This window comes from Lactuca serriola, chromosome 1 (genome assembly GCF_051521515.1).
Source record: "Lactuca serriola cultivar US96UC23 chromosome 1, Lser_US96UC23_V15, whole genome shotgun sequence".
NCBI lineage: Eukaryota > Viridiplantae > Streptophyta > Magnoliopsida > Asterales > Asteraceae > Lactuca > Lactuca serriola.
This window is the reverse complement of record NC_136408.1, coordinates 34,084,680-34,099,606: the sequence shown is the minus strand read 5'-3', so window position 1 is coordinate 34,099,606 and position 14,927 is coordinate 34,084,680. Positions and strand designations below refer to the sequence as shown.

The window sequence follows — 14,927 nt, the reverse complement described above, 5'->3', positions numbered from 1 at the left end:
TTTAATATACCTCCGTCTGTAATCTTTTGGACCCGAAGTCTTTTTTGAACCCGGTAATTTTCACCTGTCCCGTGTGGCTTTTGTGCAACGGAGGTGATTATGTCAGTGTCAAGCATGAGTAACGAACCCTAAACCCACCAATGTTTCTCTTTCTCCTATTTCCCCGTCTTTCCCATATTTAGGATTTTAATTTCTTCTTGGCACTGTTTTGAAAACCGGACCGGACCGGCCGGTCGGACCGGTTCAACCGGGAGCCGGTGTTGTGGCCGGTTTTATAAAGCCCAAAAACCGTTTGTAGCTTAGACCGTAAAAAACCAGCGGTTTTAATGTAAACCGGGTTGAATTGGCCTGGTTCAACCGGTTAAAACCGGTGCTTTTAACTAAAATTTAACTTTGGCAAAAAAATCACTTTGAATTTTCATAAAAAATATGAAAGCTCATAATATATCCTCAACTTTGGTTTTAAACTTAAGAAACCGTATTGGGATTGATTTGGTACACCGGCTCTGAAAACGCATTTATAGAACCATTTGCTATTCCAAATTTGAATAGGCTAGCGATGTGGGATTCATTGAGACACTGTTAAGCCTTAACCCTTTAATTTTTTAATGCCAACAACCAAATACTTTCTTCCTAACTTTCGATGTGGGAATCAATGCTTTTTATTTACAACTTATATATATATATATATATATATATATATATATATATATATATATATATATATATATATATATATATATATAGAGAGAGAGAGAGAGAGAGAGAGAGTTAGGTTCATGTATAAACCATAAGTATTGTGTGAGTGTATAACCAATTCTGGACCAATCGTTTGATAAGGAAATAATAATAACTTTAACTACAATTAATTATGGAAATATATTAAATCAATTATTAACCCCTTAAAAAGGGTTATCAGTTTCAAACCCTTATTAACGCATCGTCATCTTCATCCTACATAAAACCATCTCTGAAACCCATTACCAGGTTCATCATTATCGCCAAAACCCTAACCCGCCGGCGGAACCCAAAGATTTCAATCACTCCCCTGTTTGATTTGTTTGAATGTCTCTCACGGGAGACAAACATATGATTCTAGTATATGCCTAATTTCCACTTATCATAATGGAGTTTTTTTATATTAAAAGCAAGCTTACGTGAGAACACAAATCAAATTGTTTCCACAACCTCCGATAACGGTGATGGAGTCTCTATCATTATTGTCGTTCTTCTATCCATTGGTTTTGTTGGCTTGTCAAGTCTCATTATTAAGGTAATCTATTGTAAACCACGTTAGATTATGAGTATTCATATGTAAATTCACAAGTTTTATCATATATTTCTTTTAATATTTGTTGGTTTAGATTTAAAGTCATAAGGGATGATTTTAATTACAAATTATCACAACGTTGAATTTTCAGAAAAGAAAATGGTTATTCATACATTTTTTATATTTGTTGGTGGAACTTTTGAGGTGAAACACATTATTTTTTTACTATCAAATTTAGTATCTGTTCTTGAAGTTATTCATAAATTTATAAAATTAGCAAACCTCGTTTAGAATGATAACATGAATTTGAAAATGTACATCTAAACTCTAATCCACAACAAATATGTTATCAATTTCCATTTTTTATAGATGACATGAATGACTTTAAAAGTCAAAGTTTATATTCTTTAGTGGTTTGAAAACATTTGTTTTTGAGAAGCTTTAATAATCACAGTAGCATTTTCAACAAATTATCCCAATTAGAAAAATGTGGACAAAATGTGTAACTAATGAATGTAATTACATGTTTGTTACATTTTAAACAACACGTTTATAAAGAATCGAAATTATTAAAGAAATAACTCTGATATTGATAAAAGAAGGTTAATTTGTTAACATTTTTTTGAATTTTATGATAAATAACCGAGTATTATGACTAGTGATGAGCAATAAAAAAAGTTTATTTCTCAATATTCTTGGAGAATATTCTTATTTTTGTTTCAAAGTAGTTGTGATTCTTATTCTTGTTTCAATTTTTTGTAAGTATGAAAGAAAAAAATATTATATAAATTGATGTTCAATACTTTTGCAGATTGATGTTGAACAAAACAAAAAATCATTAAACAAAAGAAATCTCTTTTGATTCTTAAAGAATGAATTATGACTCTTAAAGAATTACCAATGGTTGATGGTGGTGGTTTGCAATGATGAAGTATTGATAATGGTGTTTTTATGCAAGTAGATGGAAGGAGAGGATGGTGATGCATGTGGTAATCGATATCGATTGGAGAAATAACCATCAACACCCTCTTGCTTGAACAATGAAACAACCGACAAGCCAACACCACAGACAAAACACAAACTGTATTCAACACCAACTTTTGCATATATTCTTTCAAAAAAATTATTCTTTTATAATTTGTATTCTTTCAGAATGCAATTTAATCTTTAAGAGTATATCATATTCCTTTCAAGAATGTTTCGTATTCCTTTTCAAGAATGTATTTTATTCTTTCAACAATATTCTTAGCATCGGTTTCTTTTTAATTCTTACAAAATATACTTGTATCATATTTTGAGAATGTATGCAATTTAGTTTTATTTTTTAAGACTGTTCGTGATTTATGAAATGATATACAAGTCTCAAGTTCTCTATATCATTTGTAATTTGTAATAATAATAATAATTATTTTCATACAAATCGTTATTCTTCAAGATATGCATTCCTATTCTTTAATAATGTTGATTCTAAAAGGAAGTCTTAATTGAAACTGGAATTTTTTTTTGGACGCACAGAATGAAATTTATATTCCTAAAAATCTTGTTTAATTTGAATATGTTGAATAAAATCCAAAATTTCATTTAATTTTTATTAACTAGTTTGAATTAGTTGCCTAAAATATGTATAATCTTAAATTTCTCTCTCTTAGTAAATGTTATATTTTTCTATTTAATTAATTAAGTCAAATTATATAATAAATGCTAGTACATGATAATATCATGTATCCTTGGATCAAAACCCTTCATTTTTTCTCATCTAATGGTTACAATTTGGTCACATATTCACACAATATTTGTAATTCATATTTGATCCTAACCTATATATATATATATATATATATATATATATATATATATATATATATATATATATATATATATATATATGGGAAAAGTGAATATACCCTTAAGGGTATATAAGTTTAGGTACCCAAACTCACTATATTACGTCGTTTTGTATTATATAATACATTCTAATTGTCTAATGTTCTTATAATTTAACTTCTAACTTGATATACTTTCATGATTTTTATAAATTGCACATTTATCTTCCTCTTACATATTTTTCATTTTCAACTACAATATATATAGATTAGTAGGTGTTCGGTAAAAAGATATGATGTAGGAGAAAGATAATAGTGAAAATTGGAAAATGTTGAAAATAAATCAAGTTAGGGGTTGAAGTTTAAAAACATTATAATGAATATATCAAACAAAATGACGTATTATAATGTGTTTGGGTACCTAAGCTTATATACCCTTAAGGGTATATTCACTTTTCCCTATATATATCCTTAAGGGTATATTCACTTTTCCCTATATATATCCTTAAGGGTATATTCACTTTTCCCTATATATATATATATATATATATATATATATATATATATATATATATATATATATATATATATACACACACACACACACACAAACGGTTCGTCGGGTTTTTGGGACCGGTTCAACCGGTTAGACCAGTTGAACCATCGAACCGCTATGACGACCGGTTCGATGTCCGGTCCAATTTTCAAAACATTGCTTCATGGTTTTTTTAGGGCTTTATGGTTCCTTCCTCTACGACGACACCTTCATCGTTTCCTCCAATTCTCGCCATCAGGTTAAGCTTTCACATAAGCTTTCAATAACGTGATTTCTTCGCGTCCTCTTCATTTATCAGTCATCACCGCACACCAACTGAACCTTGGTGCAACTGTGTTACTGTGATGTCGTGTGCTGGAAAACGACCGTTGCTTTCTCTTATTCATCACTCCTATGACAAAAATGTTGGTAGGCCTTTCCTATTCAACCGAATTTCATATTCCCTATTCCAATTTTGGAGACACCTGCTGTATGAAAAAGAAACTAATGTGTCCCTTATTAGATACTTTTTTTGTTCAAAGTTGGCAGGTTCGAAGATGCACACCAACCGCTTGATGAAATTACTGAAAGAATCGGTAAGCTTATTTTTTTTTTTCATCTCGCTGCAACTTTAGTTGTCACCTGTTTTCAAAGTTGTCGGTTGTAAAACCTTGATGGATGAGGACGATGACTGATCTGTGCACCAACTAAGGGGTTATTAGAAGCAGATGGAATGTAAAACTTAAGACCGGCATTGTTTCCTTTTCCTTAACATTTCATTAGGGTGGATCTATTAGTCTACAAATAAAATAAAATAAAATCACAAATTAAATCTTTTACTGAATCTAGATTTCATTTGCATCTTCTTCATCCTTCCAAAATTAGCTTAAAATGTTTAATTGATGATTTATAGTTTCTTTGCAATATTAAAATAGATTGTTGGGTTCCTCACCACCATGAGAAATTGAGAAACAAACTTCAACTGACAAATGGTTGCAACATTCGCTAAGATTTCCATATCAGAGGTAATACCCTGTTATTTTCAACTCATTCCTTTGTTTCTTTAATAACCTTTTCTTTCAGATCTCTACAAACATAAGTTGGTGGTTGGTTTCTTGAAATCGGAGATTTGAAGACCATTGATTCAAGTTTATAGCGATTTGAAGTCAAACAACTATGGTTCTTTTTGAATCTCATATTATCATTTTAGTTTTTGGATATCTCACATCCCACTAATTTTGAGTTGGTTTGATTATCTAAGCGCTATTATTATTATTTTTTTGGAATGTACAAATGATGTATGTCGCCTGTTTATCTGATCGTCAATGGATAGAGATGATGTCTGCAACTTAAGTATCTCTCTATAGCTTAATATTTTCTAATTTGATGATTGTCCCTTAATATTTTTTAATCTTATGGTTTGTTGATTTCAATTATGGGATTAATCGGTTCTGTTGTTCACATACTTTCGCAAGTTATATATTTTGGATGAATTTAAGGTTTTGGTTTTCTAAGTATATGTGTGCTTAATAGATAATTGAATTTATAAGAATTATAATCTGTCACTATGTTTAGTTGACATTTAATTTAGATGAAGATTAATAATGAAAATTGAATAACTTCACCCTTTGTATTTTATAATTAAATTTCTTTTTATTAACGGTATATATATAATTACAATTTCTTTCCTAACACGTGAAAGCAGACCAATAGTCAGCCACAAGATTCAGTGATAGTTTTATGAGTTCCCCAAATACACCAACGTATGAGCAAGAAGAAAGTATCAGGTGCTTTATTTTTCATACTTTCTTTACATGCCATTCTACATCAACATATTCCTAAGACTATATAAAAGCTCATTGCCCATAAAAAAAAAGCCCAATCTGCATTGAAATTGGAACTCCCATACTGTTTCTGCTGAGACAGTTTTGGTTGTTGGTTGCAGGTTTCACCTAAACTGTTTGACAAACTCAAGTGAAAAAAATGCATTATGAAGTCATAAATAATTACATGGAGGGCATGGTGACGGATTTCGCATTGGCAAAGGAGAATCATATTCAGTTTAATGACCACCATTATGTTTACCTTACTTATTATGTAGTAATAACAAGAACACCTTGTAGATCCTTGACACTTGGAAGCTTAGTGCCTTAAATGTTGCACCTCTAATGGTTCACAAACACCACTAGCAAAAGGATGAGAGGAGAGAGGAGAGAATTCTTCAGAATTTCGGCTAGGGTTTGTAGAAAGCAAGAAGTGGCCGAAAATGCTAACAGGTGGGGTCTTTATATAGTTGCGGGCTGCTAGGGTTTGCTGGAGGAAACCCTAATTTCCTGCTTAAGGCTTAAGCAACCCATGGACCGTTATTAGGGAGCCTTGTACGAAATCTATAGGGCCTCGCTATAGTTTTCGTCCACTGCATTCTAAGGATTCTAGTAGCCCAATTGCACAACTATCAATGATTTGCAAAACATCTCATGTTCCTTTAACCAGTTCCTTTAATCCCAAAATTAATTCTAATTTAATTTTTGATTAAATACTAATTAAATAACAGGATTTATAATTAATATATTATTTTCATGATACATTAATAAATCAATTTATTATTCCAAATAATAAATTCAACCTCTCTCTCCAAAAGTCATCAGGTCAAGTTGCTAGGGTGAAGGCAACCCAAAAGGACCATGCTACTATCAAATTAAGTACATACCAATTATAGTTATGGGCTTAGACATCTAATCCAACACTTACCTATGTGGTAGAATAGTTGTATTTGTGATGACCAACTGGGTCTACTATTATTTATTATGTTGTTTATGTATGATTGAGATTGCGGATAGTCTCCAAGTTACTGATAACCCATAGGGTGTGTTGTTGCCCACTGGGACTGCTGATAGTCCCTAGGGTTGCTGATAAGTCATAGTTATTTATTTATGTTGTTTTGTATGTGGTATTTTGGGGAACTCACCAAGCTTCGTGCTTACAGTTGTTGATATATGTGTTTAAGGTACTTCTGAGGACCGCGGGAAGGCGAATGTCTGATTGTATACACCTGCTGAGAGATTTTGTTACTAGGGGCAGTCTGTGATACTCTGATATTTTATGATGATGATTTGTATTTGACACTTATTTTTTTGATGACTTGGTTTATGAACAATATTTTGAAGATTTAAAACTGAAAATTTTTGTTTAAAATTTGTGGTATTATAATTTTTTTACAATAAAAAACATGGCCTAAAAAAATTAAACCAATACTATCATCACCACCAAATTGAAATCCATATCCCCTGTCCTCAATCTTGAAGTTACCACTGACTCTACTTACTACTATCGACTTTGACATTAACACGATCATTGTCACCACAACACCACTACTACCTAAAACTATCTTTCACCATCACTTGAACCCTAAATCAAAATTAAATTGAAATACCTAAACTAAATCAAAACAAAATGTTTATGTAGCCTAACTTAAGTAATAATCAAGAACAGAATTTGGCATTCTCATGTTGTAGGGGACGGGGGTCAGGCAATGGTGGCAGCTTGGTGGTGTATTAACTATGAGAAAACATTAGAGGGTAGGCGGAGAAAATGAAGATACCAGGAGGTTTTAGCAGTGGTAGGGGGAGAAGCATAACAATAGGGGTTTAGCGGTGATATAAGGAAGTAAGGTGGTCGTAAGTCGGTGCTTTTGGAGTCGCCAGATGAAGGGGTTGTGATGCATGTAAGTATACTTTAATGTACGAAAGTTCTAAATATACGTTGAAAGGTTGACCAACTTGAATTTATACCGACACATACATAAAAATAATCAAGTAAAAAAAAGTTAGGTTAACGAACATATTTTTTAAAGGAAATCAAAGTATATATACTACGAAGATAAACACGAAAGTTTAGAAAATGAAGGGTGAAATGAACATTTTATAAAGTTCAAAATGGATGGATCAAAATGACATTTTAAAAACTAAAGAGGTGGCAAATCATGAACTCAAAAAATAAAATATAGACAAAATTACATAAATTGTCCATATAGTTTACCCATGGTCACAATTCAGTCAATGTTAAACCTGAAAATATCAAATTACCCTCATATTAATGGATAAAAATAATGATGTGAGCAAAAAAGATCATTCGTGCAAGTTTTGAATACCACAAAAATCATATTTGCTATAAAAAAATATAAATAAATATAAATAAAAAAATAAAAAAACCCCTCAGTTTGTATCATTTGCTAACCACAATAACTATTTATGTAATTTTGTCTAACTCATTTAACGATAAAAATATTTTTAATGTGTTATATATTACGAACCAATGTGTTATATAATTCAAAATGTTATATATTACGATCTAATTAGAATATAGTTATTTCCAAAAATAATATTCAAATACGAAATATACCTAAAGCTATATTTTTGAACTTTTATATAAAACAACCATTAAGACCATCTCCAACCCATCTTCATTTTTTTCCCTAAAAAATGAAGTAAAAAATGGGGCAAATAGTGTTTCATCTTCAACCCTACTCCATTTTTTACCCATTGTTACCCTCAAAAAGTATATTCATAGTATATTTTATTATTCCAACTTACATAGATTGTCAAACACACCCCTCTACTAATTTAGTTTTAACAAATATATAATCTATATTTTTTTCATTACATTAATATTAAATACAAAAGATTATATTTATAATAAACTTATAAATAAATATTATACACACTTTTAAATAAATATTAAATAAATAAATAATAGTATTGTCACTTGTTGGTTTCTATTAGATTATTATTGTAATATATAGGTTAACTACATGTTTAATAGCATATGTTATCATGTTTGTAATATATATTTTAATTATAAGTTTTTATAAAATACGTTATCGTTTTTTAAAATGTCAATATGTATTTAAATTTTTATATGAATTTGATGAACAAAAAACAAACTTTATATTTATAATTAATTAATACAATTTAGTATATGACAAAATATTATAAGTATTAAATATTATATTTAAATTATAATTAGTAGGTAAAAATGAACTGAAAATGTATAAATATATAACAAAGCGACTAAAATTGACAATGCAAAGTCCATCCCTATTTTGGAAGAAATGAATAGCATAACACCATATTTGGTGTAATACTCTTCATATCCCCCAAAATGAGGGAATAAATGAGGGAGGGTTGGAGAAGAATGAGAGAAAAATAGAGAATGAGAGTGGGTTGGAGATGCTCTAAGACCGCAAATATAAGTCCACGAATAGGCGATTATATGTTTCACAATAAAACTAGCGCAATAAATGGTCGCAATATTCACTTATTTCACGAACATGATTTATACCTAACTGATATTAGATACTCGATAATTATACTTTTCGAGTTCTCGATGTAGATTAAATCTTTTGAATATTTATAGACCATTGATGGAACAACTTATCGCATAATCTTTTAGTTTCACAATCAGCATTTCATTAGAAAAAGTAAATAATAAAGGTGAAATGGTGACACCATTTATACCGAGGATAATAAGTATGTAGTTGTTAAGATCGATTATTATTAATTTACTTTAATAAATGAATATTTTATTTTGTCATATATCAAACTCTCATTCAAATTGTCAAATTTTATTTTATGGTTATTTTGAATTAATTTATTTTTACACATATCATTTTATGGTTTTTTCTATTTTCATAAATTTCAATTTTATTAACGGACTTACATCCTAATTTCAAAATTCTCGAATTAAAGTTTATTAGTTTATTTACTTAAATTTAAAATATAACAAAAAAATCAATTTTAATAATTTACTATTTTCTTATTTTTTATAAATCTAAAGTTCTTGTATATTTAGACCGTTATATTTAATTTTTTTAATTAACACATTTAATACATGAATCTTACACCTAATAAATAATAAAGATAATTTAGCCACATATCAATCTCTAATGAGTTTTGATACTTATTATTTTGTGATATTTTTTGGGTAAATAATAACCACATGTTAATTCGTGGTTTTTTTTTTCAATTTTTAAAATTAAAAAAATCATATAATACTTATACTTATATATCTATAAAGTATCAAATGTAATAAATATTATACTAATTTAATATGTTTCTTCGTTTCTTATTTCAAAATTTTATTTTAAAAAATACTTATTATTTACATGTTAATATTCTATTTTTTTTTTCATCAACCTGTATAATATACGAGTTTACACCTAGTTAATTTATATAAACACACCTAAATATTATTTCTATTTACGTTCTATTATTTTACATATTTTTAATAACTTCTACGTTACTCGTGAATGATCGTAAAATTAATTATGTTGCTCGCGGATGTTTTAAACCAAATTGCATAGATGATTTTGTTTTGTGATGCGTAGCTTTTTAATTTCATTACTTCTAATATCTTTGTTAGTATTGTTGTTTTATTTAGTTCTAAAAAAGACAAACAAACATTTAAAAAAACCATCGAAGGTAAAAAAACATGACAATGAAAAATCGAAAGAGTTAAATTAAATCTTATCGTTGAAGAAGAAGAAGAAGACAAACATACACCTATAAGGATTAATGTCTCTAATATAAGAAATTATTTAGAAGTATTAAAGTATGTAATTTTAAGAAGTTTGTTGGCGGGATTTGAGTGAATTTAGAAATATGATGATATGGTTAAAAAAGTAAGTATAAGACCTTTTAAGTGAACATATTTTCTTATATCGGGTGAATTTAGAACATAGCTCTAGTAAAAGGGTTAGCTATATTTAATTTAGAAACCAGTAAGGTGTCATATATCGAGGACTTGAAGCTTTAGGCTACGTTTGGTTGGTAGAATTGAAATGGAATTCGAGGGAAAATGATTCTAATTCCCTCGAATTCCTGCGTTTGATTGGAGTTTAACGGATAGAAAATGATTCATAAATGAAAAACTTTCCCTCAAATTGTAAACAATACATTCCTTCTACTACCTAATGGAATCAATTCCTTAGCAACAAGGAAAATAAAAGATTACCATTTTCCTCTTTTATTTTTAACAAAATCGACACAAGAAACCAAAGCCTATTTTCACGTCATTCTCTTCACAACGGACACCAAGCCTAGGCTTCGTCTTCTTCATTATGCTAGGTTAGTTATTCATCTCGTTCTCTGTCCCTCTCGTTCTCTCCTCTCTCTATCTCTCTGAATCTTTGGCTGAACCCATTGACTTCTGGTTGTTTCCTTGCTGTGAAAATCAAATGTGTTAATTTTCTTGACAATCGAATGTGACTGAGAATGTGAGAATCAAAATAATAAACTTTTGAAAATTGATTCCTGTTTATTTTGTTGTTGTGAAAATCGAGCATGATTACTTTCTTTCTGTGAAAATCGTTCTTGATTACTTTCTTGCTGCGAAAATCGATCCTAATTACTTTCTTGTTGTGAAAATCAATTAATGTTCTTGTTATCTCTTTTCTTTTTAACAGCACATCTCTGGAAAAAAATTGTGTTGTTTACATTACTTGTTGAAAATTACATACACTCTCTATGTGATATCTACTTGTTGGAAATCACATTACACTCTCAATATGATATGAATTTGTATGAACATGGAAAATGTCTCGACCCAGTTTAACATACAATCGTAGACAAAGACAAACTTCATTGATTTTGAAATGGTGGAACGTGGTTTTGCATATTGATGTACTCCTCATGTTAATGATGTTCAAAAACGATATAGATAAACGACATATTAAGCGAATATCTTCGAATATAGATCGATACCAATGCTATATAAAATAATTTATGAAATTGACACCATGTCTATATCAGAAAATTAGGATGTCTCAAACGTGATTTAAAAATTTATGTCATGCTTGAAATATTCGGAGGACTAAAACGAAGTAGGAATATGGATATCGATGGACAATATGCCATGTTTCTACATATTCTTGATCATAATGTTAAGAATCGTGTCGTCATAAGTCACTTTCGTTGTTCGGGAGAAACAATTAGTAGACATTTTAGTCAAGTTTGTAATGCAGCCATATGATTGCATAATCGTTTGCTTAAGAAACCCGAACGTGTTCCCAATAACTCTACCGATCAAAGATGGAAATGGTTTAAGAATTGTTTATGAGCTTTAGATGGTACATATATAAAGTGTCTAGTTCTAGCTGAAGAAAAGATTAGATATAGAGCAAAAATAATGACATTGCAACAAAATTCATGTAACATCCATAAAAATCACAACAAATTTGAACTTTTTAAAACAACCACAAATCATAGAATGTTTAGAAAAGCATTGTTTTCAAAGTATTGTTCCATATCAGAGTATCCCATAGATCAAAAGTACATAAAACAGAGGATGTGTATGGTCATGCCTTCGCCTTCCCGCAATCATCAGAAGTACCTGAAACAATAACTAAAATCATAAGAAAAAGCTTAGTGAGTTTCCCCAAAGTACCAACACATAAACATATAACATATACAACAACATGTCGAGTCTAATCAACCATCAGGTTGGAATACCCTAGGCCTAACCACCCTCTAGGTCTAGTCATCCTTGGGATGGAATACCGTAGGTAGAATGCCAATATACAATGGGTCTAGTCAACCATCGAGTTGGAATACCAATATACAACGGGTCCAGTTATACTCAGGATGGAATACCCTTGGTCCCAATAAACCATCGGGATGGAATTCCCCTAGTCTGTTGACCCACACACATAACAGTAAATCATGAACCACCAACCAAAATATGCTCACATATAACAGATAAACATATAATCATTCAACAGACAATCAGACAGATCTATAGATCACTAAGCATAACATCATCCTACATACTATCACATAACATGATATCTAATCCACTGGGCCAGCCTTGGTGCCTTAGACCCATAAGTACAGTGAGGAAAACTCACCTCACAGTCTGGACAAAAGCTGATGAGGTCTCGACTCCGAATCTCAGCTCTAACTGTCACCTATCCACCCAAATGACCAATTTCTCAAGTACCGTTCAAATTACCCAAAATAACCAGTGGTCAAAGTCAAATTCAAACTCAAAGTCAAAGTCAAACTGGTCAAAATCCATAAATCAACTGAGTCAACTCAGTTAAGTCAACTCGGCCGAGTCGACAAAGAACACGTACGTTGGGCGTACTCAAGCTCTGACCACCATCGGGGAGGTTGACCACGTACGCGTTGCGTACTCAGATTACGCCGGGTGTATGCCCAACCTTCCCAAACTCTCATTAAGAGCTTATTGCCTTAAGCTCTTACATCCCATTCTCAGATGCAAGGCTAAATCATCCTCAAGAGTCATAAAATTTCAAACTTTATGGCATTGCATGTCCATAAAGTGTTTAACTTAAGGTCTTAATACATTAAGGCCTTCTAGAGAGTGCATGGAGAAAAACCAACCATTAAGACCCCATATTGATGATTCAAGACCCTTCCTAAGGTCTTAAAGGACGACTTATTGGGTCAAGAACAGTTCATGCTCAAGAATCACCATTTTGGGACCCAAAAGTGACTTAAAAGAGTAAGAATCTTGATCTACAAGATGGAGTGGTAAAGCTGCAAGCTTTATACCTTCAAGAGGTTGCAAACAAGGTAGAAATCTCAGAGCCAAAGTTCTCTGAACTCCAAGATCTTCTCATCACTTTCTTCTTTCTTCAAAACTCTCTTAAAGGTTCCAAAATTTCTCTCTTGCTCTTAGGGTTGCTTAGGGCTCTATGTCACAGAAGGAGGCTGGGTAAGAAGAAGATATGAAACCTTAATGATGCTTATATATGAGCCAAAACCCTAAAAATTAGGTTTGTATGATTTCCACGTACGCCCTACATACAAGGTGTACTCCCAACGTACTAAGGCGTGCCCTAGTACGCTTAGGTGCTATTTGTTTTTTTGAAGCCAAAACATCTGCAGTCTGCGGACCACATCTGCAAGCCTCTGCAGCAGAAGAGGTGGACCAAACGTCTGCAGTCTGCAATAAGAAGACTGTTTGTTTTTTAACGTCTGTAGGGTGCTGAAATAAACTGAATTTTAAATAAAATGATTTTACAAACTTAAAAAGCTTTCTCAACACCAAAATTTTAATAAAAGTAGTCATATAACATTGGAAATAAAACTCATGCAATAAAATTAGTCACACAATTGTAAAAATTTGGTTTTGTAATAACAATTCATTTAAAACAATTCAATCTATATTGTGCATCAACTGATCAACAATTTCATCTCGTAACCGTGTCATATATTCACGGTCCGCTGCAGTACCATTTGTTGGAATCTCATCTTCATCATCATTAAAGGTCACATTGTTATTTCGGAACGAGACATTGGGTTCATCGTATCGTGCGAAATACTCATCACTCAGTCCTTCTCTCCTTATAAAATTATGAAGCGCAAAACATGCCATGACAATGTTTCTTTGTGTCACAAATGGGAATGGTGCCATCGTATTCAATATAGGGAAACGTGCTTTCAATACACCAAAATCACGCTCAATGACATTCCGTATTTTTGCATGTCCATGGTTAAATTTTTCTTTATTGGTCAATGCACGTCTTTTACGAAAATCTCCAAGCCAATACCTCACATTATGATAAGGGGCCATAAATCCTCGAGTGTGTGTATACGCGGCATCACAAAGATAATATTTGTCTGTAAAAAATGCAAAACACTAATAAATTTTAAAACTAAGATAAAAAATTTATAAAAAAACAAAAATTTACCTGGTGGTGGAAACGGGAATGAAGCTTGTGGATCGGCTACTGCTTCTGATAAAATTCTAGAGTCATGCGCTACCCCTTCCCACCCGGCCACAACAAATGTAAAAATTCTATTGAAGTCACAAATTGCCAATAAATTTTGGTAGCAATCTCCCTTTCCCCTACTTCTATATAAGTCTTGTTTTTTAGTAGGGACAACAACATGTATCAAAGTGCCATCAAGTGCACCAACCGCTCCTTTGAAAACCCGTCGTAGCCTCCTATTATGTCCTGGAATGTTTGGATTCAGATTAAAAGAAGTTGGTACTATAACATCTTGTGCGAAAAGCATTATTTTTTCCAACACTTCATAAAAAAATTTATGAATTGTTTGCTTCGAGTGTTGAAATCTCCGCTTGATAATCACGTAACGTTGATTACGGCCGATCATCATAAAAAACATAGCCATCTTTTCCTCAACCGATACATGTTTGTTGTCCTTTAATGAGTAATGTGCTCTAAAATGAGCACATAGTTGTACAAATTAGTCGCAGGACATGCGTAACACTTCAACAAATTGTAAACGATTACGATGTAATAACTCCAATG

At 31.3% G+C, this 14,927-nt stretch overlaps 1 protein-coding gene and 1 long non-coding RNA gene across 2 annotated transcripts; one reads left to right on the top strand and one right to left on the bottom strand.

Moving 5' to 3' along the window:
- Positions 1 to 3,711: 3,711 nt before the first annotated feature.
- On the top strand, positions 3,712 to 5,041 carry LOC145068007 (uncharacterized). Its single transcript, XR_013688917.1, has 4 exons — positions 3,712 to 4,057; positions 4,171 to 4,224; positions 4,564 to 4,653; positions 4,712 to 5,041. It is a non-coding gene; the product is annotated as an uncharacterized LOC145068007 (long non-coding RNA).
- An 8,766-nt stretch (positions 5,042 to 13,807) lies between these two features.
- On the bottom strand, positions 13,808 to 14,670 carry LOC145053412 (uncharacterized). Its single transcript, XM_079001456.1, has 2 exons — positions 14,343 to 14,670; positions 13,808 to 14,271 (listed from the first exon to the last, which is right to left on the bottom strand). The coding sequence occupies exons 1-2, from the start codon at positions 14,668 to 14,670 to the stop codon at positions 13,808 to 13,810; spliced, it is 792 nt and encodes a 263-aa protein (XP_078857582.1).
- Positions 14,671 to 14,927: the final 257 nt, after the last annotated feature.